This window comes from Dipodomys ordii, unplaced genomic scaffold, assembly GCF_000151885.1.
Source record: "Dipodomys ordii isolate 6190 unplaced genomic scaffold, Dord_2.0 Scaffold33, whole genome shotgun sequence".
Classification (NCBI taxonomy): domain Eukaryota; kingdom Metazoa; phylum Chordata; class Mammalia; order Rodentia; family Heteromyidae; genus Dipodomys; species Dipodomys ordii.
Genome location: NW_012267249.1, coordinates 4768435 through 4792173, shown reverse-complemented (window position 1 = coordinate 4792173; position 23739 = coordinate 4768435). Strand labels below are relative to the sequence as shown.

At 43.7% G+C, this 23739-nt stretch overlaps 1 protein-coding gene across 1 annotated transcript in view; it reads right to left on the bottom strand.

The window, feature by feature from the left end:
- The window catches only part of Cfap57 (cilia and flagella associated protein 57), a 59088-nt gene that overhangs the window by 18080 nt on the left and 17269 nt on the right, over positions 1-23739 (bottom strand). Inside the window, exons 7-18 of the mRNA XM_013016781.1 lie at positions 22260-22399; positions 20759-20924; positions 19400-19513; positions 18025-18237; positions 16133-16306; positions 11614-11775; positions 8477-8632; positions 6742-6835; positions 5905-6095; positions 4618-4791; positions 3412-3570; positions 761-904 (exon numbers count right to left, since the gene is read on the bottom strand). Coding sequence (XP_012872235.1) covers positions 761-904; positions 3412-3570; positions 4618-4791; positions 5905-6095; positions 6742-6835; positions 8477-8632; positions 11614-11775; positions 16133-16306; positions 18025-18237; positions 19400-19513; positions 20759-20924; positions 22260-22399 — 1887 coding nt within the window. The remainder of the gene's footprint in view (positions 1-760; positions 905-3411; positions 3571-4617; positions 4792-5904; positions 6096-6741; positions 6836-8476; positions 8633-11613; positions 11776-16132; positions 16307-18024; positions 18238-19399; positions 19514-20758; positions 20925-22259; positions 22400-23739) is intronic.

The window sequence follows — 23739 nt, the reverse complement described above, 5'->3', positions numbered from 1 at the left end:
GCTGTGGCTCAAGTGGTAGAGCACTAGCCTTGAGCTGAAGAGCTGAGGGACAATGCCCAGGCCCAGAGTTCAGGCTCCACGACCGGACCCCCCCCCCAAAAAAAAGAATTCAACTTTCCAGCAACCAAAATCCCCACCATGAGCTGTTTCCTGCCCAGTGAACACATGGCATAAGGAAATGCAGTATGTGGGGGAGCCAGGGCACAAGTGGGAATGTGGTACATCATCAGCCTCTCAGAAGCCCTGGTCTACTCGTCTTGCTGGTAAGCTCTCTCTCTTCTCTACCTTCATCCTGTTTCCCAGAACATATTCTGAATTGTTCCACTTCTGAGCTTAAGAGGCTTTGAAGATTTCCGATTCCTTATCAAGTGAAGTCTAAACACCGTGAGCAGGGCCTGGAGCTCCACACCAACATTCTGCTGAAGAAATACCTTGTAAACCACCCAGGTGCTTGGTGAATCTGTTGGCTGAGTACACACTGCCCTCTGGTGGCCTAACATTCAACTGCTGTGTCTCCCCAAGGAGCAAGCTAAATCCCAAAGTACTTTGCTCTGGGGGAGCTCAGCCCTCAGCTGGACCTTCTTGGTCTGTGAAGTATGAGACCACACCTACCTTTTGAAGCAGAGAGCAGGGAGGAGCTACAAGAAGAGTTTTCATTCACTCCCCTGGGGCCAGGTGGCAATTAGAGGATGAGATGAGGCGGCGGGGGAGGGGAGGGGGGAAATGTCTGAGAGGCCAGGTGTGGCAGATGGCTTCTCACCTCTTGAATCTGTTCCTTCATCACCTTGATCTCATTCTCCCGAGGTTCTATTTGTTTCTTAAGTTCCTTTATTTTGTAGTCGAGCACAAACTTGAATTTTTCTAGTTCTTGGTTTTTCTTTTTCAGGTCATAAATTCGCTTTTCCTGGGGGTTGAAATACAGAAAGAAGTGGGAGCTATCACAAAGCCCTGGTGCATGGAATCCCTTTCAAGAATCTCAAGTCCTGAGGAGACTCCTGATGGATGAGGCCACAGACTTCCCTCCACTGGGGAGACAAGAATTGGCACTCTCTCCTCCAGGCTGCAGCATGATTCCTTCCCTGCTGGGCTGCTCACGCACTCTTTCATACACAGGCTGTGGACAGCTGCATCCCCCATCCCACACTGTAGCTCTCCCACTAAGACTGTCCTGCTTCTCTGTTGGCGGTGGAAAGCAGTCCCTCCCCCACTCTCCCCCCCCCCCCACCGCTTGTATATCTAGCTGGACTTAATACTTTTTGTGACCCAAGCAAAGAGTTGCTTCCAGGCTACATCAGAAAGGTCAAGGAGCTTTATGGAATACTTGGAGGCTATCTGCTCTGCAAGAAGTCCATACAGAACCCTCCAGACTGAAGCACACCTAGGGCTCTGGTGGAAACACCTGGCTGCACCCAGCTTCCCCACCATCCTTGCCACAGTGCCAGGCACGTGAGACAAGCCACTTTGGATGTTGATCTCCCAGCTCTAGCTGTTTGAGTCAGCCCTCAGTCTTCCCTGCTGAGGCCCCAGACATCAGGGATAGAGACAAGCCATTCCATTGTAACCCTGTTCAAATTCTCGATCCACAGAATCTGTTGGCCTAATAAGACAGCTGTTGCTTTTAATCTGAAAACTAAGTTTCCAGGTAATTCACTGTACACTAATAGCGATTGTGATATGGGTCAGTCTATCATCTGTCCATCAATCATCCATCCATCCATCCAACCATCTGTGTTTTACTGATTGAAGATCTTTTGCCATGTATTATAATTCTGAATGTATGTATGACACAATTCCTTTTTTTGTTTTTGTTTTTTGGCCAGTCCTGGGGCTTGAACTCAGGGCCTGGACACTGTCCCTGAGCTTCTTTTGCTCAAGGCTAGCACTCTACCATTTGAACCACAGTGCTACTTCCAACCTTTTCTGTTTATGTGGTACTGAAGAATCCAACCCAGGGCTTCATGCATGCGAGGCAAGCACTCTACCACTAAGCCACATTCCCAGTCCCATACAATTCCTGTTCTTAAGGAGAAAACACTAGTGGGAAGTAGATGTGTATATAATTATAACTTTGAGCTGTGAAGGAGGGAGCTTCAGAGGCCAGCTATGTATTAAGGGTACTCGGAATAGTTTGCCTGAGTGTTGGGGGAAATGGGACCTGAGGCTGGGAAGAGGGTGGAAGGCAATGGTCTTGCATGTTGGTCTAAAGAGCCCAGAATTTATCCTGTAGGCCAAGAGTTAGCAAACTAAGCCCATGGGCCTCATTTGGTCTGCTGCCTATTTTTTATAAATTTTGATCAGAACATAGCCAAACTCATTCATTTATCATCGTTTACTCATGGGTGGCTTCACAGATGGTACCTAGAGTTGATTCGTTGAGACAGAGACCATATGGCCAGGAAAAGCTTAAAATGTTTACTGACTAGTCTTTTACAGGAAAAGTTTGTTGAGCCCTGCTGTTGGCCAGGGGAAAGCACTGAAGAACTGTAAGGGGGAGAATGACATGGTTATATATTTGTACTCTGGCTGCTGTGGTGGTGGGGACGGGATGTGAAACAAGAAGGAAGGATGTTAGGAGACGGTTACAATTTTCTAGGTGAGGAGGCTTTGGTATGTCCTTGTCAATTCTCACTCTGAGAAATCGAAGAGAGCTTCAGATTCATACCCAATCCTTTCTATGTGGAAATGGCACATAGCTGCTATCCCAGTGAAACCTTACAAGCTCTTCTTGATATGTCTCATTCTCATTTTAAGGTGAGAATGGAAGGCTTGTAGAAGTTGTCCAATGAGCAATCCTTGGTAAATGGAGGGGGAGGGACCTATTTATCTAATGGTAGAGCCCACATTGGACCACAGGGGAATCCTTGCCTGGCTAAGATACCAGATGCAGAGCTCATGATGAGGACACATGGAGTTAGGATTGGCTCAGGAGGATAGCTCATTCTGGAGAGTGAGGGGGGTATATCTCAGAATGTGTATCTGTCTTGTGAGTGTTTTGTGGAAAGGGATCCTCCAAAGTGGTACTAGCTTCCTGGGGTACCCAATAGTTACAGAGCCAATTCTAGAGGAGTCTTTCTCTGGCCAAGAGGCCCATGTGAGCCATATAGTGTGTAAGTTCACCCTGTCCATGGAGATGAGACACCTTGGGATACCTGGAATAGGGCAATATGAAGGCCCTTGGCATCAGCTGATTCAACCCAACCCAGCCCTTACAAACTGTGATTTGGGACAGAATAGTTGACCTCCTGGAGCTCAGTTTCCTGAGCTGTTGGAAGAATTGAGTGTGATGTGTTGCAGTAAGCACATAGCAGGAACTTCACATCTCCTCCATGAAGTCAAATACGTGTGCTCCAAGAGACTGGAGGCCCTCTCTCCAGGGCTGTGGGTGAGGGAGGCTGCAGGACACACCCTCACCTTGTCTTGGATCGTCTCATCCCTTTCCTGGATCTCTCGTTTGAGACCGAGCATGTCCTTCTCCAGAGACTTGATGACTCCTTGCAGCTTCACCTGCTCTGCTTTGAGAATATCAATGTCATTGGTTCGCTCTTCGATCTCCTTCTGGAGGCTGCTGAACTGAAGATACAAACAGCAACAAAGAGCTCCCTAACACTGGCCAGCTGCGGGCTGAATGCTTCTCCCCTGAGAATACCATGCACTCAACATCTTTGCATTTTGGCAGGGGGTGAGGGGGTGGGGGTGGGGGGGATGAGGTGTGTGTGTGGGGAAATACATTCTGTTGTTGTTTTTAAGTCTGGGTCTCAAGATATAGCTCAAGATGGCCTCTCTTTGGTCCTCACGCCTCAGGCTCCCAGGTGCTAGGATTACAGGTATTATACCACTATGCCTGACTCTTTCTTGTTTGTTTGTGGGAGGGAATTTCTTGAGAATCTGAGATTGTTTCAGAATTTCCCAGGCCAAATGGATGACAGAGTATTCTGCCTGATAATTTCCAAGCCCCATTCCCAGCTTGTTCTGATAGCAAGCTTCTGAGCTGATTTCCCTGAGTAGACTCAGGATCTTCTATGTTCGCACAGACCTTGGAAGGTTGTGATCAGTGGCCAACAAAGGTCATAGAGATTGGACCTTACTTAGTGAGCCATCTTAGCCATGTTTGAGAAGGGAAGGCGTGATTGTCCCCTAGACTCCATAGGGGTGTGATTTCTCGGCTTCTCTAGGGCTAGATAATTAACTATAGCAAATCTATGAGTCACAGCCATCACCAGTGAATAAAAAATCAGATTTACCCCTCTATCCAAGCTTATACTTCCATCCTCAGGAATTCAAACAGGATCCACCATGCCTGCAGGGTAGCTTCAGGCTAAGACATTGTCTATCTCAACCTCTTTCCCACTTCTGTCACTTTCTACTTCCCCAGAAGTGAAAGCCCAGAGCAACCAGCAGTGTGTGCCCTACGGAAAAGGATGCTGGGAAAAGGGACGTGGTCCCTTCAAAGGACGTAGCAGCAGGGATGTCTGCCTAAAGGCACACCTGGCACTGTTCTTATCCTAACCTGCTCACTGGAGGGGAGGACATTCAGGAAGGACTCTTGCTTGGCCAGCCAGGGCTCTCTCTGTTTCCTGGGCCTGCCCCTGGATCTCTCTGGGGGAACAGCCCCCATACCTTCTTCCTCATGATGCCTGTTTCTCCTTTGAGCCTCAAGTTGGATTCCTTTTCATCCCGAAGCTTTTTCTCATACTTGGTTTTGATGTCCTGGATTTCTCTGTCTTCATCTTCTTCAATCTGTTTCTTGGTCTCTTCAAACTCCCGCAGCTGTTGCCTGACGTCTTCTTGTGCCTGACAGGGGGGTGGGGTGGGGAAGATGCCATGGGGAGAGGGGCTCATGATGCTCCTGTGCTGGGGTAAGGGGAGCACGGAGGCCTCTCCTACAGAATGGGGGAGGATCCCGATGACAGATGGACTCTTCCTTTGCCAGCCAGGCCTCAGGCTCTACCACTACAACCACCCTCTTACCAACACCTCCAGATCTTTACCAATACCCCGGCTTCCTGTAATTTTCCTTCACAGCACTTGTGACAGATGTAATGATAACCTATATGTAATTTTATATTATAATTATGTTTTATACTTCATAAAATATTTTATACATATATAAAATTATATATAAATATAAAAATATAATATATATACTCACTATATGTATGTATATATATGTAGTTTTGTGTGTGTGTGTATGTGTGTGTGTGTGTGTGTGTGTGTGTACACACCAGTACTGGAGCCTAGGCATGTCCTTTAGCTTTTTTATTCAAGGCTAGAGTTCTACCACTTGGATCATAGCTCTACTTCCAGCTTAAAAATTTTTTTATTTTGGTGCTAGTCCTAGGGCTTAACCTCAGGATCTGGGCACCACTGTCCCTGAGGTTTTTGGCTCACCATTTGAGCCACAGCTCTACTTCTCGCTTTTTTGGTGGTTAATTGGAGATAAGTATCTCATGGATTTTCCTGCCCAGGCTGGCTTTCAATAGAGCATGATCCTTAGATCTCAGTCTCCTGAAGAGCTAGGTGTGAGCCACCAGCACTGGCTACCTCCAGCTTTCTTTGCCAGGACATTGAAGAGGCTCAGAGACTTTCTTGCCTGATCCAGTTTCAAACCACATCCTTAGATCTCAGCCTCCTGAGTAGTTAAGATTATAGGTGGGAGTCACCAGTATCCAGCTCTATTTTTGTTTTTATTTGTGAAGTTACTGGTTGTCTCTCCCATTCTATGTAAGTGTCTTGAGAGCAGAAAGGTTTCATTTCATACTGTCCCCCTCCCCAGTTGAATTTCCTATGGACAGCATATACTGGCAGACAGTAGCTACTTGATAAAGCATTGAATGACTCTTTAATTCTGTCCTCCCTCTTCTTCCCTCTGGAAAGGAAGACACAGAGCTTGGGTCCCAAACGTACCTCTTCCAGAAGACTGGTTTTCTCCTGCAGCTTGGCCTCATAAAACTCAGTCAGCTCCTCCAGGGCTTGGCTCTTGATCTCATCATTGTCTCGGAGTTGTTTTTCATATTCCTCCTGCATCCTCTGGGACTTGAGCTGCAGTTCCTGGTACTTCTCATATTCTAGAAGCAACTTCTGGTTGTTGCAACATTCTGAAGGGAAGAAAGAGGGCAGGTTGTTACGGTGGTTGAGCAGCATCAGCCCGAGGGGCACAAGGCTGGAACAGTCACCTCCAGAGCCAAGTTCAAGGCCTGCCTGATCTCTGCCCCTGCCAGATCTCAGCCCTTGCCTCAGATCTCTATGCCTGCTCCTACTCTGCAGCTCTCCAGGTGGCCAAACTAAGTCCATGCCACTCTGGGCAGAAAGGCTTTTAGGAAGGTGTGGGAGAGGTAGCATTTGAAGGGTCATGGCCAAGAAAAATGTCCTGAGAATGCAAAATAGGAATTAGTACCTCCATGTTAAGGAAGAACAAAATGAACCTTGGTAAGGTTAGGTGACTTCTTAAAGCACCTAGCAAATAAGTGCTGAGTCTAGGACCAATGTGGTTCCCCATCTGAGCTCTAAACCTGAGCTTTCCATTACCTCCTACAGGCATGCAGTAGGTGTTTAATATGTACTTTGGGAATGAGTAAATAGGCAGGAATGAAAAAAACCACAGTGATTGGCAGGGGTCAATGTGGACTGTTTATAGGGTCATGTTCCCTGGGACTTCTGTTGTCTGGGGGGCTTGCTCTCCTAGCCTATCCCCTTCCAAGTCTCACAGGCCTTCCTTAGCCATGTGGCTTTCCATGGACTCACCCAGGTCTTGCAGTTCCCGGCTTTGTTTGTCTAGGAGTTCGTCGATATACTCATGGTGAGCTATATCCTGTCTTTCTTTTTCTGTTTTCAAAACCTAAAACACAGTCACATTTTTTCATCTATGCATCTGCTCAAGGCACCCATGGGATGAGAACCAACTTCACAAGTCACACTTCATAAATTTCACTCACAAAGATTTTTTTTTCAAGTTTCTATTTCGCACTCAACATTGTTCTATGGAGCAACAACATGATCATTTTCTACACATATTATATTTCACCCCAAATGTTCTTACACTTCCTGTTTGTACGCTTGCTAGTAAACGGGTTTGTCCGTAATGAGTAGTTTTGGCATATCAAATAGATTTGGGGGTGAAAATGTAAGAATTCATTTGTGTCCTTGTAGGGATGATGTGACTAGCACTTTGCTTCTAACTCTTTAGGTATGTCAAAGTGTAAACTTCTAAGAAGAGCTTTTTCTGAATGACCAGGACACCTGTTGGCCAGGAGTTCTGGTCCAGTACCTAATTTTGTGCATATGAATGACCTCAGATAAATGCTTGCTGACTAAATGAATGACTTAGTAACATTGTGAGTCAGGGATTTTGCAGCCAAAGTCTCTGATCCATAGAGGTAACAAAACAGAAGAAACATCTCTTGAAAAAAAAAACTGGGCATGCAGCTGGTGGCTCAAGTTGTAATCCTACTTACTCGGGAGGCTGAGATCTGAGGATTGTGGTTCAAAGCCAACACATGCAGGAAAGTCTGTGAAATTCTTATCTCCAATTATCACCAGAAAATTGGAAGTGGTTCAAAGTGATAGAGTACTAGCCTTGAGCAAAAACGCTCAGGGATAACACCCAAGCTCTGAGTTCAAGCCCCGTGACCAACCAGAAACAAAAGAAAGAGAAAAAACTGGGGTATTTGGATGAGAGGACAGGTGGATTAGTGGAGAAAAAAGAGGCTTGGAGACTCCTATACCAAATCTAACTATAAATAGGTTACAAATAACTATAAATAGGTTATAACAATTTGACCTAAACTTTCTTTTTCTTTTAGTCATGGGGCTTGAACTCAGGGCCTGGATGCTGTCACTGAGCTTTTCAACTCAAGGCTAGTGCTCTACTACTTTGAGCCACAGTACCACTTCCAGTTTTCTGGTGGTTAATTAGAGATAAGGGTCTCATGGACTTTCCTGACTGGACTGCTTCAAACCGTGATCCTCAGCTCTCAGCTTCCTGAATAGCTAGGATTACAGGCATGGGCCACTAGCATCTGGCCTTGAAATCAATATGCTAAAGTCTTGTGTTTTTATTCTCCCTCCCTCTTTCTCTCTCTCCTTCTCTCCCTTTTTCATGATACTGGGATCAAACCCAGGGCATTGTATCACCAAGTTATTCTGTTCTTAAAATAAGTTTTCCCTGATCACAAATGTTTGTAAGGGATTTGGAAATTTTGATAGAAAAATAGAAAGTAAATATAAATTATCCATAAAACCAGCTTTCCAGAGATAAATGCATTGTTATCTACTTTCTGTGTTTACCTGTTATACCTAATTAATACAACTCAAGAGGGAAAATTTTATCCTCTGCTCTTTTCTACGTAGCACCTTTCTGTATAACATTTCTGACTGATTTGTGACTAAATATTATTTTACACATCTCAATTGATCAGAGCCACCTTCAGAGTAATTTGTTTATGACTTGTGGTTTTTCATTCAGGGTTCCCAGACTGACCTGGTTTTTCGTTTTTAAGGACTCCATTTCCTGAATGAACTTGTCTGTGAGATCCTTAATTTTCTCAGAATAATTCATGTCCTTTAGTCTAAGTTGATACTCATTCTCCATTTTTAATTCTTCTACACGGGTCTTTAGCTCCAACATAACCTGAGCCTGTGGAAGAAGGAAACAGAATCAGGAGTGTTCACAGCAGATGAATGAGAATATTTAAACCTGTGACTTTCATCTGGGGTCTACAAGGTCTCATGATTAAGCTGATTTTTTCTTTTTTGTCCCAGGGCTTTTCTGATGGCATTGCACAGCGCAGGCTGCATTGGACATGGACTGTTGTGATGATGAGTTTGGGAATGACTGCATAGTCCAGGTGGAGATGAGCTGAGGTAGGGGTGGAGGGGGGCAGAAAAGAGTATAATGACTGAAGAATGCAAGTTTAGCAAAAGTGGGGCCAGACTGGGTGTGGGGTGGAAGGGAGGTGAGAGGATGATGGCTGAAGATGCTACCTCTGCCATTCACCTGAGAGTTGGGCATGGCTTGAACTCAGGCTCTTGAATGCTCAATTTTTTTTTAAATCAATAGTGCTCTACCACTTGAGCCATACCTCTACTTCTGGCTTTTCACTGGTTAATCGGAGATAAGATTCTCACAGATTTTTTCTGCCTGGGCTGGCTTTGAGCTGTGATCTTCAGATCTCAGCCTCCTGAGTAGCTAGGATTACAGGTGAGCCACCAGGGCTGGGAAAGTATGACTTTTAGGGTACAGGTGGAGAGGGAGCCAGGGAAGGAGATAGGCAAGGATCTGGAAGGAAGAATTAGAGGATTTACAGTGGATGATTAGCATGTGGTCTTGTGGATTCTGAGAGAGGAGGGAGGGTCAGGAAGTAAGCAGCATGTAGACCTCCAGCCTGGTAGCAGAGCTTTCACGCCTAATTGGTCACTGTGATCAGGCCTTCAGTTCAGTCTTGTATCTCCTATTTGCCCTCTTGTCCTACCCTCCAGGAAGAAAAGAGAAGAAACCAGCCATATTTACCTGCCACAGGGACAGAGGAAGCTGTCTGTCTAACTGTCTTTCTGTCTGTGTCTCTCTTCCCCTTCCCTTTGACTTTTATGTAGAAAGCTCTAGAGATCTCTAGAAGGGATCTTCAGGAAACACCAGTGGCCTATCATCCTGCTTTGTGACTGCTTTGCATTACTGTCCTGACAATTTCACCATCTCTCTCCCCACTCAACTGTGAGCATCCGCATCTGTCTTTTCAACTGTATATACCTAATAGCTAGCTAATGATCTTCAATAAACACACTTAGGCTCTTGCTAAGTGGCAGTGAGTGAAGAGCTCTGGGATTCTCCATGAGTCAGACATATAGCTTCTCCTGTAAGGAGTTCTGTCCAAAAGTGTATGCTCAAGTCTCTACAAAACACTTTTGGGAACATTTACTATATCAACGGGAAGGAGGTTCCCTTGGTACAGTATCTAAAAGAATGGGCTCTGGACTAAATCTGGATTTGAATTCTGGACCTACTACTTACCAGCACCGTGACTGGAAACCTGCTCTGGAAGAGGGAGGGGTTTGGAGAACAGTAACTTCTTTTTTTTTTCTTTTTTTGTTGGTTGGGAGCCTGGGCACTATCCCTCAGCTCTTCAGCTCAAGCTAGGGCTCTTACCTACCACTTGAGCTACAATGACACTTCTGGCTTTTTCTGTTTATATGGTGCTGAGGAATCGAACCCAGGGCCTCGTGCATGCAAGCTAAGCACTCAACCACTGAGCCATCTTCTCAGCCCAACAGTAACTTCTTTATAGAAGTGTTGGGAGATTTCAATCAGAATTACTTAGATTTAAGGTGCATGGTGCTTGCTTTATGGCAAATGCTGGGTATTAGGAGTCAATGGTTTTGTTATTCAAAGGCATAGGTATAACTTTCAGGAATGTTTTCTAAATACTTCTTTTAAATTTGTTTCGTCTGTACTTGAGTTTCAACCCAGAGCCTCATGCTCACTAGGCAGGTGCTCTAACATTTAAGCCACAACCTCAGCCCATTATTTTACATTTATTTATTTATTTATATTTATATTTGAAAATGCTAAAAAAAACCCAGAGGGGGTTACAGCTACACAAGCCAGGCAAAGCGCATACCTCCCCCTAGACAGTGTTACCCCCCTTTCTTTTGTTTTTTTTTTTTTAGAGAGGGTTTCATGTACTAGCAATTATTATGTTTCACAGACACAACTGAGGTACTTGGTTGGTCGGTTCAATTTTGTAAATACTGAGTAGTAAGTGCTAGAGACTATGTGTCACACAAGAGAACTGTATACATGGTTCCTGCTCTAGCACAGAGCTCAAGGCTTGAGCCACAGTTCCATTTCCTGCTTTTTTTTGTTATTAATTGGAGATAAGAGTCTCACAGATTTTTCTTGCCCTGGCTGGCTCTGAACCATGATCCTCAGATCTCAGCCTCCTGAGGAGGTAGGATTATACAACCTCCCTTCTATTTGCTCACAGAAAATGCAGTGCAGGTTTCTCTCTCTCTCTCTCTCTCTCTCTCTGTGTCTTTCTGGGTGGTACTCAGGTTTGAACTGAGAGCTTCATACCCCTCTCTTGCTCAGCTGTCACTCTACCACTTGTGGCACCCCTCCAGTCTGACTTTTTACTGGTTAACTGGAGATAAGAGTCTCATAGACATTTCTGCCTGGATGGGCTTTGAACCATGATCCTTAGGTCTCAGGCTCCTGAGTAACTGGGACTGCAGATGTGAGCCACTGACACCCGGTGATGTCTGTTTCATTCTTGCCTGGGACCACATCTTTCTCACTGTGAGGCTGAGCCCGAGGTGGCTAGGCTAGGCCTCACTCTTAAGATATTAATAAATACACCAGAAGATCGAGAGTTTTAAAAGCGTAGGCCATTTTCAAGGGTCTAGTTGAGAGGCTCATGAGATAGAAAGATGGTGGCAGAGGATGGAGGACAGCTTGACAGCGTGGATGCAGCGTGCGGGCAGTCATGTTGGCGGCAGGCAGTCAGGCGACAGGACAGGCAACAGGCAGGCTTGCAGAGGACCCGAGATGCTCCTCCTTTAGGGAAGTTGAATGCAGTCTGGAAAGGAATTTCCACGTCCCTCTTCCCTAGAGTTGGTTCTTACCTTCTCCTCCATGTCTGTTTTAGTCACGAGCACCTCTTCAGCAAAGCCCACCTCCCTCTCTCGCTTGATTCCCCGGCCGTCCTTATCATAGACCTTCCAAGTGAACAGGCAGCCGTCCTCTGCAACTGTCAGCAGGAATTGATCATCAAAGGTCAGCGACATCTGTTAAAAAAAAAAAAAGGGCACAGCAAGGAAGCTTTCTGGGGCCATGGATGACTGGGGCTGAGCTGGCTGTGGGGCAAATGTGCATGTTACTGCTTGTGTGTGTGGGCTCTTGCCTGTCTAGCAGAGAATCTGACAGACCCACCTTGGTATAGCCATGAGTCTCTTCATTCTTACACATGAATTTAAGGGAGCCAGTGTATGGGGAGAAAAAAAATGCCAGGCTGGCTCAAAGCAGGGGTTAGTCAGAAACTTGGCTGCTTCTTCTTCTTCTTGTTTTTCTTTCTTTCTTTCTTTTCTGGCAGTACTGGGGATTGAAGGCTTCCTTCAGGGCCTCATGCTTGTTAGGCTGGGACTGTACCACTTGAGCCATACCTCCAGTCATTTTGTAATTTTATTTTGTTTCTTAGATAGTGTCTCGTGCTTTTGCCCAGGGGGCCAGTGTTGGACTGCAGTCTTCCTACTTCTATATCCTGAGTATCTGTGATTCACAGATGTGCTCTATCATGCTTGGCTTAATAGAGTCTTGCTCACTTCTGCCAAGGCTGACCTTGATCTTCCTATCTCTACCTCACAAGTAGCTGGGATTGCAGGCATGTACCATCATGCCTGGCTCCTGGTTTCCTGATGGCATCATGTATAGAGTTATAGCTAAGACTTCATTCATCTTCATTATGCCTCTTTTTGCCGGTATGTTTCTCATTACTATCTTAAGTCTCTGCCTTGGGGTGCAATCTTTACTGTGCAAATAGAAGTAAGGATAGATTGTTTAGTGACTATTTTACCTATGGATTTGTCTTTTGTCATGTTTTTTTTTAAATTTAATTTTATTTTATTTGTGAACATACTGTACAGGGGAGTTACAATTACATGGGCAGGATAATGCGTACATTTCTTACCAAGCATTGCAGCCTCCTCTTTTGTTTACCCTTCACATCCCTTCCCAGCTTCCCTGTCTTTTGTCATGTTTTGGAGCAGGGAAGATCATTCCTCTGTCTTGGTGGGTTTGATTTTAGTAATCTTGTATTTCTTAGCTCTGGCTTTTTGGTATCTCTGTTGATCAAATCCATAGTTTTGAAAGGTAGAGCTGGCTTTTGACCTCCTGACTCCTAGTGTGCTTTCTTTACTTCACAGCCTTAAAGACAGTTCACTTCTTTAAACTCCTGATTTTCTGGTGTGTGTATGCAAGCCCCATAAGACTGAGGGCCACAGGGAGGGGTTATTTGGTCTCTTGAAAGAATGAGACAGAAGGCCCCACAGGATTCCAACTCTCCAAACTCAATAATGAATGAACCACTAACAGTCCAGAGTAGGCAAAAGATATGAAGACATGTCACTGATGAAGACATAGAGATGGCCAGTGTGTATGCAAAAGAAAGACATCCAACAATCTTAGTCACTAAGGAAATTAAAGACCAGGGTGAGAAACCACTGCACAGCTATTAGATCAGCTAAAATACAAAACAGTGATAATACCAGGTGCTGGTGATTATGCAGAGAAACTGGGTCTCTTCTATGGTGCTGGTGGAGAAGTTTAATAGAAGTTTAATCTGCTAGTTTCTTAGAAAATTGAGCATCCACTTACATATATGATTGAACAATTACACTCCTGGGCATTTGCCCCAGAGAATTGCCAATTTTCATCCAAATGAAAACCTATACATGATTGTTTATAGCAGCTTTATTTGTAGTAGTAAAACTAGGAAAAAATACAAGGATTAGGGGATTTGTTTAGCAGACTACTGTGGAATATTACTCATCCATGACAAGAATAAACTTAATAAACAAAGCAACTTGAGTAGAGGTGAAAGAGAATTATTCCCAGTGAGAATACCATGTGGCTTTTAACTGGCAACACCAAAGAAATGGAGATTGAGGGAATGGTTGCCAGGGTTAGGGATGGTGGGGAGAAGTGGCCATGACACAGTAGGGTAGCATGATGGGTATGCTGGTGGTAATATTTCTGTCTCTCGATGGTGGTAGAGGTCAATGAACTATACATGTGATAAAATGTCATAGGTTTACACACAAGCAGTGTACCAGTGTCAGTTTTCTTGTTGATATTGTACTTGAATCTGATGTAATTCTCTTGACTCCTATGTAATTCTTGAGTCTGATGGAATTCTTGGGTGCAAAGTACACAAGAAGCTTGTGCTGTCTTTAAAATTCCCTGTGACTCTTAATTATCTCAAAATGACAAGTTAAGGAAGAACTATAGAAAATGTCTCTCTGCAATCAGTAGTATGAATCATACTTGTTAAAAATGGTAGTATAGCCAGGCACTGGTGGTGGCTCATACGTATAATCCTAGCTACTCAGGAGGCTAAGATCTGAGAATCACAGTTCAAAGCCAGCCAGGGCAGGAAAGTCCATGATATTCTTATCTCTAATACACCACCGGGAAACCGGAAGTGGCACTGTGGCTCAAGTGGTAGGGCACTAACCTTGAGCTGAAGACCTAGGGACAGGGCCCAGGCCCAGAGTTCCAGCCCCACAACTGACCAGAAATAAATAAAATAAAAATGGTAGTAACAGTACTCTTTCATTCAGGACTTCTGTCTCTGTCTAGGAACTTAATCTCAGGAAATAATCAAAGATGCATAAAAACATTTGCATATTCATTCTGGTTGGAAGAGAAGACTTAATGAGGTATGGTCATCATATGACAGGACCTTCATGCCTCTGAGGAATATCTAATTATGTGGAAAAATTCTCACAATAGAGTTAATTTAAAAAAAGAACAGGTCACAAAAATGTAGGCATGCAGTATGGTATTAATTTTATTTCAAACACATACATCGCATATATGAAAGGGAAAGAGGAAATGCATCAAAATATTAATGATGATGCTACTAAGATGATTTTTAGTTTGGAAACAAGCATGTGTTGCTTCTATGATAAGTACGATCTTATTCGTGAGACTTAGTAGATCTGAAAGGAACATGGGAAATACAGTGTAGCAATTTCCTTTAGACCCAAGGCCCAGGCTGCACACAGAAATATTTCATTTTATAATGAAAAATCTTATCTCCATAAGGAGAATGCCCTTGGGCAAGCCAATAAAAAAGTTTGAACTGAATTTGAAACCTTGGGTGTTTGTATAACTCAGTCTGAAATAAGACTGAGGGAAGAGGAGAGGAGACACATATTTTCCCAATACCTGTGTTTCAGAGGTTCTTTGAACGTAGATGGTACATTTTTATTTACTGTGAGTAATCTTTATTATTGGATATAATTTGTTTTGTGCTAGTACTGAACTTAGGGCCTGGACACTGACCTTTAGCTTTTTCACTCAAGGCTGGTGCTCCACCACTTCCAGTTTTTTTCTGGTTAATTGGAGATAAGAGCTCATGGACTTTCATGCCTAGGCTGGCTTTGAACCATGATCCTCAGATCTCAGGCACCTCAGTCTCTAAGTATCTGGCTTGGCTATGATTTCTTGTCAATCATTTCTCATGCTACAGAATCCTTTCTATTCTCTTTTTGTTGTAGCAAAATACACATAATGTAGAATGGACCATCTTAAGCACTTTAGGTATACAGTGCAGTGCTATAAACTACATCTGGCATATGTAGTCATGACCATCATCCATCTCTATGGTTTTTTGTCTTGTAAAGCCAAAAGTCTATATCCATTACACAATCATTCCCATCATTCCTCCTTCCTCTAGCCCATGGCAACCAGCATCCTACTTTGTCACTATGATTTTGAGGACTCCTCAGCTCTTATAAAAGTGGAATCACTCATCTTATTTGCCTTTTTATGATTTGCTTCTTTCATTTAATACAATGTCCTCAGGGTTCATGTTGTAGTATATTTCAGAATCCCTTCCTAAGACTGAATACTATTCCATTACATGAATCTACCATATCTTGCTTATCCACTCACCTGTCTAATGTCACCTGAGTTGTTTTTCACATTTTCGCTATTGGACATAGATACTTCTTCATGAGAGGAGGAAATACAAGGATTAATTCACAAGTGTGTGCTCACTTTCTCCAGGAGTGGTTTTCTAGAGCCTTTGGGGATCTAGAGAGGGAGGGGATAATCTCTTGGCTAAACCTGTGGCATGCTGGTGACCTAGGTGGGACCCCTACAGTACCCATCAAACGACTCATTGTCCTGCATGACTTGTTGGCACAACCTTGACCATAACCCCTTATTTGTATCTTTATTTCCTAGAATCAAAACTAAAAGTAGTTGAGATAAAGAATCCTAATGGCCAACAGATGTGTAGGAATTGGTTAGTAGACAAATGAATAAGGGCAGCAGACACTGGGGAGGAGGAGATTGAGGTGGAGGGGGGAGAAGGTATGTTGGGCAGGGCCTGGCCACTGAGGGGAGGGCCCCTCTTACCTTGGTGATAGGGCCAGCATGTGCCTGATACTCGTTGAATTCTTTCTGCACAGGCAGAGGATACTTCATGGCACGGATGGTTCCCACTGAGGTACCCACAAACATCATGCGCCCGGAATGTGAGATGATAATAGCTGTGTAGATGACGTCAAATGCTGACATTTCTCGAAGGACCTGGAACACATAGAGCTCTGTTTAGAGTAAGAGTCCACGCTATGCCTCTAGATTCTTGGCATCATTTGCTCCCTCTCCTCCACTAGCATCCTTAGGGGTCAGTGTGGGCATGGGTGCATGTGTGTGCGCCCTGTGTATGTGCTGGTACTGGGGTTTGAACTTAGGGTCTCACAGTCTTGCTTGGCTTTTCATTCAAGGTTGGAGCTCTACCACTTGAGCTTTAGGTCCAGGCTCTACTTCCAGATTTTTGGTGGTTAGTTAGAGATAAAGAATCTGACTTTTCTGCCTCAGCTGACTTGAAACTGTGATCCTTAAATCCCTTAGATCTCAGCCTCCTGAATAGCTATGGTTACAGCATGAGTCACAAGCACGTGGTTCAAGTTTTTTTTTTTTTTAAGATTTTTCTTCTATTCTTATAGTGTTTGATGTAGTGCCTAACACATAAAAGGCTAAATACTTCTTGATACTTGACTGGCAAGGAGTCAAGAAAAATGCTAGTGACTGGAAGACTATTTAGTGCTTACTATGTGCCAATCATGGCTCTCAAATCATTTCCATGTGGTAACTCACCAGTCCTCATAAGCTCCCTACCAGGGAGCCAAGTTCTGTGTGTTTTAAAGATGATGCAACAGCTGAGTCGCAGAGATGGAAAGTAGCTTGCCTCACCCCATACACCTGAGGGGCAGTCTGACTCCAGCTATGTTGTCACACTTCTCAATGTGAGAATGGGATTCAGATCTTAACTTTAGTCAGGAAACACTGATTTCTGCCCATTATATAAACAGCCGTATACTCAGGAAACTCATTCATTCCTTCTCTCCTGAATGTACTCATTCACCCCTTCCCCCAGCCTACATGCTTACTGGAGGGAATTTTGTTGTGGGCCATACAATATGTCAGCTAGAAGCCATGTCAAGGGGACTGAAACATAGCCCTGCCCTAAGGTAGCATTATTCTGGTCCAGCTCTGTTAAAGCTACCACAGAATCAGGACCAGGCTTCCTCTGTGTGTAAAGGAGAATCACCATGTTCTAAGTGGGTTCTAACCACGCCTCAGGCTGGTCTGTGGCTGTGGTAGCCATGACAAGGGCTGAGGAGACCCGGGAGGAGCTGTGGCTGGGCTCTTGGAGAGCGACACAAGTCACATTTGTCTGAATTGTCTTTGCTGAGCTCTTCTCTCTGCCCTTCACTACATGAAATGAGAATGCAGAATTTCTCAAATTTTAGATGTTACAGTTTTCAAAAGGACCTGCTGTCATGTCTAGGTGACAACAGATAACTCTAGCTGTGTTTTTACTTCTGCTAAGTGCAGACCAAAGGCAAGGGTGCAGCGTAGAGGTACAGCTGATCTCCATGCCTGGAGGGCAGAAGGGAAGCTCCAGACAACAAGCATAATGGAAAGGGAAAAGGACCCTACAATTTGATCCAGCCAGAAGAGCAACAGGCAGGAAGTTCAGGAAGTGATCAGAATTGAGTGGATCCAACAGGAAGAATAGCCAGATGCTCTCCCAGGAGGAAGGAGCCTTCCTTTTTTTATATACATTCTCTCCTTTCCTTTTTTTTTTTCAAGTCTAAGACTGGGACTTGAGCTCAGTACCTACTGCTTTTGCTCATTGGCTAGCACTCTACCAATTGAGACACATCTGTAACCCCCACATTATACTTTCTTGTGTACGCTGTCTTCTGTAGACTCCAGAGGTGGGACAGGTGGAGACTCACCGAAGAATCTGCAATCTCCTTGAGAGTCTGGTCTGATCCAACAGCAAAGATAATTTTGCCATCAGGGGAGATGGTCACAGAGTTGTAGCTGCAGGACTTGAGCACACATTCTGTTTCTCTCTTTCCTGTAGAAAGATTCCATTCATACACAGCACCATCTGTGCCAGCAGAAATCAGCTTGCTGTCATCTGTATTCCACGCAACAGACCGAATCTATAGGGAATAAAGACATAGCCAGATAAGAGTGCACATGTGCACACACACACCATGCACATGCTCCAAAGTGAACTCCAACACGAACTCTCAGGGGCTCTATTAGACTAGGGCTGAGTGTCCCTTCCTGATAGAGACTTATCTGAAAGCACAAAACATGGCTCCTTGGAATTGTTAACATTCTGTTTTCTGAGATGCTTGTAAATACTGAAATCCAATCACTCTCACCTTTTTCACTTTATAAATATGAGACTGAGTATGAGTTTAAAGGTTGTGACCAATTATTGCTATGTTACCATGACCAGGATCCAAAATACTCTCATTTATCACGTGGATATATACAAGTATTTCCTTAGCATCTCCATCTTTGACCCCTTCACTGTATTCTTCAGTCTGCAACCAAAGTAATCTTTTAAATATGGTCATACCTTTTCCTAGACATTCTTGCTGCCTTTGAGGAACAAGGGAGTTAAAGGCATGGAACAAGATTCCATGCACTTGGACTCCCGTAAGCCTTCCAGTCCCATCTCACCCATGCTTCATCCCAACAGCTGTGTCCCAACCCCACAGACTCTTCAGTTCCTGAAGTCTCTTAGCTTTTTTGTGTGTGTGTGTGTGCATGCATGCATGCGTGTGTGTGTGTGTGTGTGTGTGTGTGTGTGTGTGTGCCATTCCTAGGCTTGAATCAGGGCCTGGGCACTGTCCCTGGGCTAGCACTCCACCACTTGAACCATAGCTCTATTTCTAGCATTTCATTGGTAAATTGGAGACAAGAGTCTCACAGACTTTCCTGCCCAGTCTTGCTTTGAACCATGATCCTCCGATCTCAGCCTCCTTAGTAGCTAGGATTAAAGACGTGTGCCACCTGTGCTTGGCAGTTGGTTTTTTTTAATCCTTATCTACAATGACTCTCACCACTGGATCCGGTTAATTCCTACTCAGCCTTCTAGGACCAAGCCTTTGCAAGCATCCCAGCCTCAAGTGTGTCGGCCTCCTCCTCATTTCCTTTCAGAATGAATGCATTGCTTTTATTGTTTCTCTTCCCATTGGCAGTGAACCTTATGAAGACAGGAAGTCCTTCTTTGGTCACTTGTATTGCATGGGTTAGCACAGTGACTGCATCTAAGCCCGTTATTTCCCTGGATGCTAGTCACTCACATACCTTCCCTGTGTGTCCTTTCAGGTTTGTGATGTTCTCTAGGCTCGTGGTGGTAAATATGTGAATGACATTTCCACTGACTGCAGCAAACAGGTGACCTCCATTGCTAAAGGCACACTACAGGGAAACACAATGGGAGCAAGCAAGAAGAAGTGAGCAATCTAACTGGAGACTGGAGTCAAGAGTGGCTATTCTGGAAGAGTTCATTCAGGTGGGAATTCCATGTGAAGACAGAAGTGGGGGGAAAGGTGTAATAAGGTTGCTATTTTCAGACAGGGCTGATATTCTGTAGCTCGTAACAGCTAAGATGCTACAGATCCTGCCCTGCCCTACCCTGTAATCATTACACAGCTTGGACTTTGTATGGTAGACACCCTGTTTCGAAGGGGGAAGGTGACTCCAGAAATCAGTGTCTTATTCATTCAGGTTATTTTGTGGGGAGGGAGAACCTGGATGATTGTCTATTGCCTCTGTTGAGGCTTAGTTTTCCTGGCTCGTCCTATTTCTATTCTCATTTTCTCAGCTGGAACTGTCATTTGGAGTTTACTCTGTGTGTATGTGTTTGCGTGTGCATGCATGCACATGCATGTGCTCTTACTGAGTCTTGAACTCAGGGCCTTGGGCTCTTGCTTGGATTTTTTTCTCAAGGCTGGCGCTCTACCATTTGATCCATACCTCAGTATCCATACCTGGATTTTGCTGGTTAATGTAAGATAAGAGTCTCAAAGGGCTGTGTTGGCTTTGAGCTGTGATCCTCAGATCTCAGCTTCCCAAGTAGCTAGGATTACAGGCTTGAGCCATTGGTGCCTGGCTCAGGGATTCCTTTTCTTCTTCAATATTTGTTAAGATACCATGATGACAGAGTTGACCTGTCTCTCAGGTAAGATTTAACAAATTTTTAGGTCCAGTGAAAAATTTGGCTGGCATAAGAAAACAGGGATAAAACCAAATATTCTATGAGTTCAGCAGGAGATATATTTGATATTTTTTTAAGTCACTGAAATTTTATAAGTCAGACTTTGGCTCCACCTTCCCAGTTTGTGTTAGCTTTTTTTTTTCTTTTTTTTTTGTCAGTCATGGGGCTTGAACTCTGGGCCTGGGCGTTGTCCCTCAGCTCTTCAGCTCAAGGCGAGCGCTCTACCACTTGAGCTACAGCGCCACTTCCGGTTTTCTGGTGGTTTATTGGAGATAGTCTCACAGTCTTTCCTGCCCAGGCTGGCTTTGAACCGAGATCCTCAGATCTCAGCCTCCTGAGTAGCTAAGATTACAGGCGTGAGCCACCAGCGCCCGGCTTGTGTTAGTTTTTGATATTCCAACCTTGGATTTCCAAGAGAATGAACCTTTATCTGTATTAGTTTTTACCTCTTTGCATCCTCTCACAGAGTATTCTTTGAAAGATCGTATATCATCAATGAGTAGATTCATAAGGCGAAGTTTGTCAGCAAACCCTACTACAATGAAGTGCCCAGAAGGGTGAAGGCTGATTGTATAGGCCTCTTCTTGGTATTCCTTAAATAGTTCCAGAGTACTATGAAAAAAATAGTTATTGAATTATAAGTCAAAATCTCTTAACTATCTCAAGCCCTCAACTGTATTGGGTATATACTGTTGATACAGCATTTGACATATTTCATTTCTTGCAATTATTTGTTCCTCTTTTCTAGATTCTGTTTACTTGAAGATTCTTGCTTAGCACTTGAAGATAATGTTCAGTTAATAAAGAAACTGTTCAAGCTAGGCATTGGTGGCTTACATCTGTAATCCTAGCTACTCAGGAGGCTGAGATCTAAGGATAGTAGTTCAAAGCCAGCCTGGACAGGAAAGTTTGTGAGATTCTTTACTCCAATTAACCACCAGAAAACTGGAAGTGGTGCTGTGGCTGAAAGTGGTAGAGGGCTAGCCTTGAGCATAAGAGCTCAGGGAGAGTAGCCAGGGCCCAAGTTCAAGCCCCACAACCACCACCACTACCAATGAAAAAAAAAGAAGGAAAGGAAGAAAAAAAGATAGGAAGGGGCTGGGAAGGTTGGTCAGTGGTAGTGTGCTTGCCTTGCATGCATGAGGCCCTGGGTTCAATTCCTCAGCACCACATAAGCAGAAAAAAAAAGCCAGAAGTGGCTCTGTGGCTCGAGTGGTAGAGCGCTAGCCTTGAGCTGAAGAGCTGAGGGACAGTGCCCAGGCCCAGAGTTCAGGCTCTATGACCTACCAAAAAAAAAAAAAGATAGGAAGAAAGGAAGGAATGAATAGATGAAGGAAGGAAGGAAAGAAGGGAAAGAAAGAAAGAAAGAAAAGAAAAGGAAGAAATAACAAAAGAAAGAAAGTGGTCAAGTGTTGTATAATGACTTTGAAGATACTGCTTTGATGAGATTCCAACACTCATAAGTATTGTTCTCCTCCCCCATCAGCCCTAGCAGTTGTATGTAAGAATAAAGAAATAGTTTAAGTTATGCCAAAAGAATATAATTACTAGTGTGTTTGGAGAAGGAAAAAGAGGAGTAGTAGTAAAAGAACTTGTAAAATCCATGAAGTAAAAACCACATCTGGGGAAAATGAGCAAAGAGGAGATGCGGAGGGACAGTGGAACTTATGTAAAAAAAGGTGAAATATTGAGGTATTACTTTTATGTCCCTAGTGTCTAGCATAATGTCTGGTGTGTAGTAAGCACTTAACAAACCAGAGTAATTTCCTAGCCCATGCAAGAGTGAGAAACAGGTGACTAACTTGATTTAAAAAACCAAAATGAATTTTTTAACTGAAAGCTTCAAAGTAATTAAATTGTATAACTCTCTAATTAAATCAATTTACATAAACAAATTTACCAACTGAAATTCTTCATACTACAGCAGCAAAGCCTTTGCGTCCTTACTTTGATTCATAGTTCCAGATGCGAACGGATCGATCCAGGGAACAGGTAGCAATGAGGGGTTTGCGGATGCAGGTAGACAGACTTGTAATGGATGCTGAGTGTAATGGGTACATTAGGTACTCGAAGTGAGCAGGCTCCCCCTGGAGAAATCATACAGAATGAAGACCCAGCAGGGTGAGCAAAAGGCTGGCTATGTATCTGAACTCTAATTAGTACCTGGGAGCATTAATTCGCCTGTATGTATGGAAATTAGGCCATGGCAAATTGTCTTAAATGGTATGCAGATTTTCCTGTGGTGCTATTATTTTAAAACATTATTTTAATGGCAATTAAATATTTTGTTCTATGAATATTCTAGAAGTGAATTTAACCATTGTTATACTATTTAAACATTTTAGTGGCTCCCAATTTTTGTTATTAATGAATAATACAAGACTAGATATCCTTCTATATAGGCATGTATCTCTAAAGGTGGAATGCTGGTAAAATGGTATGAATAATTTTAAGTATGTCAGTAAGTAATGCCAAATTTGTCTCTGAAGAGAAAGAACTAATTATTTTACCACCAGCAGCAAACAAGAATAAGTGGATTATTTTAAATTTAAAGAAATCCTATTGTGGTGGCATGTAGGTATTCCAGGTGTCTGTCATCAGAGGCAGTATCACTGGGACATCTAAATGAGGTGTGAGGGTTGGAAAATGTAATGAAGCTTATACATGTTAGAAGTATTCATAAGCCAAGACAAAGGCTGGGATGAGAATTTCTTCAAATTCTGGCTCTCTTCCCTTATAAACTTACATGTACCCACTCCTCTTTCGGCATATTGTAGAGAAAGAGGCAGGCATGGATGACTGCATTCTTCTCCATTTGTTGCTTCTTTTTTTCCCAACATTTTCAACATCCTTGCCTCTATTATCACATCACTATTTTTCTTGGGTTTGGAGGATTGGAATCTAGGCCTTGCTAGGCAAGCACTCTACTACTTGAGCTGCATTTCCTGTCCTCCTATTAGCTTTTAAATACATTGAAATTTTTCTTGTCTTAAAAAATAAAGCACTTCAGGGCTGGGAAGGTGGCTCAATAGTAGAGCGCTTGCCTTGCATGCCTGAGGCCCTGAGCTCATTTCCTCAGCACCACATAAGCAAAAAGAAAAAAGCTGAAAGTGGCACTGTGGCTCAAGCTGAAGAGCTGAAGGACAGCGCCCAGGCCCAGAGTTCAGGCCCCACGACTGGACCCCCCCCCAAAAAATAAAGCACTTCAGAAGTGGTGCTGTGGCTCAAGTGGTAGAATGCTAGCCTTGAGCTGAAGAGCTGAAAGATGGCACCCATGCACAGATTTCTAGCCCCACAAATGACAAAAGAAAGAGAAAGAAAGAAAGAAAAGAAAGAAAGAAAGGAAGAAAGGAAGAAAGAAGGAAGGAAGGAAGGAAGGAAAGAAAGAAAGAAAGAATGAAAGAAAGAAAGAAAGAAAAAAGCACTT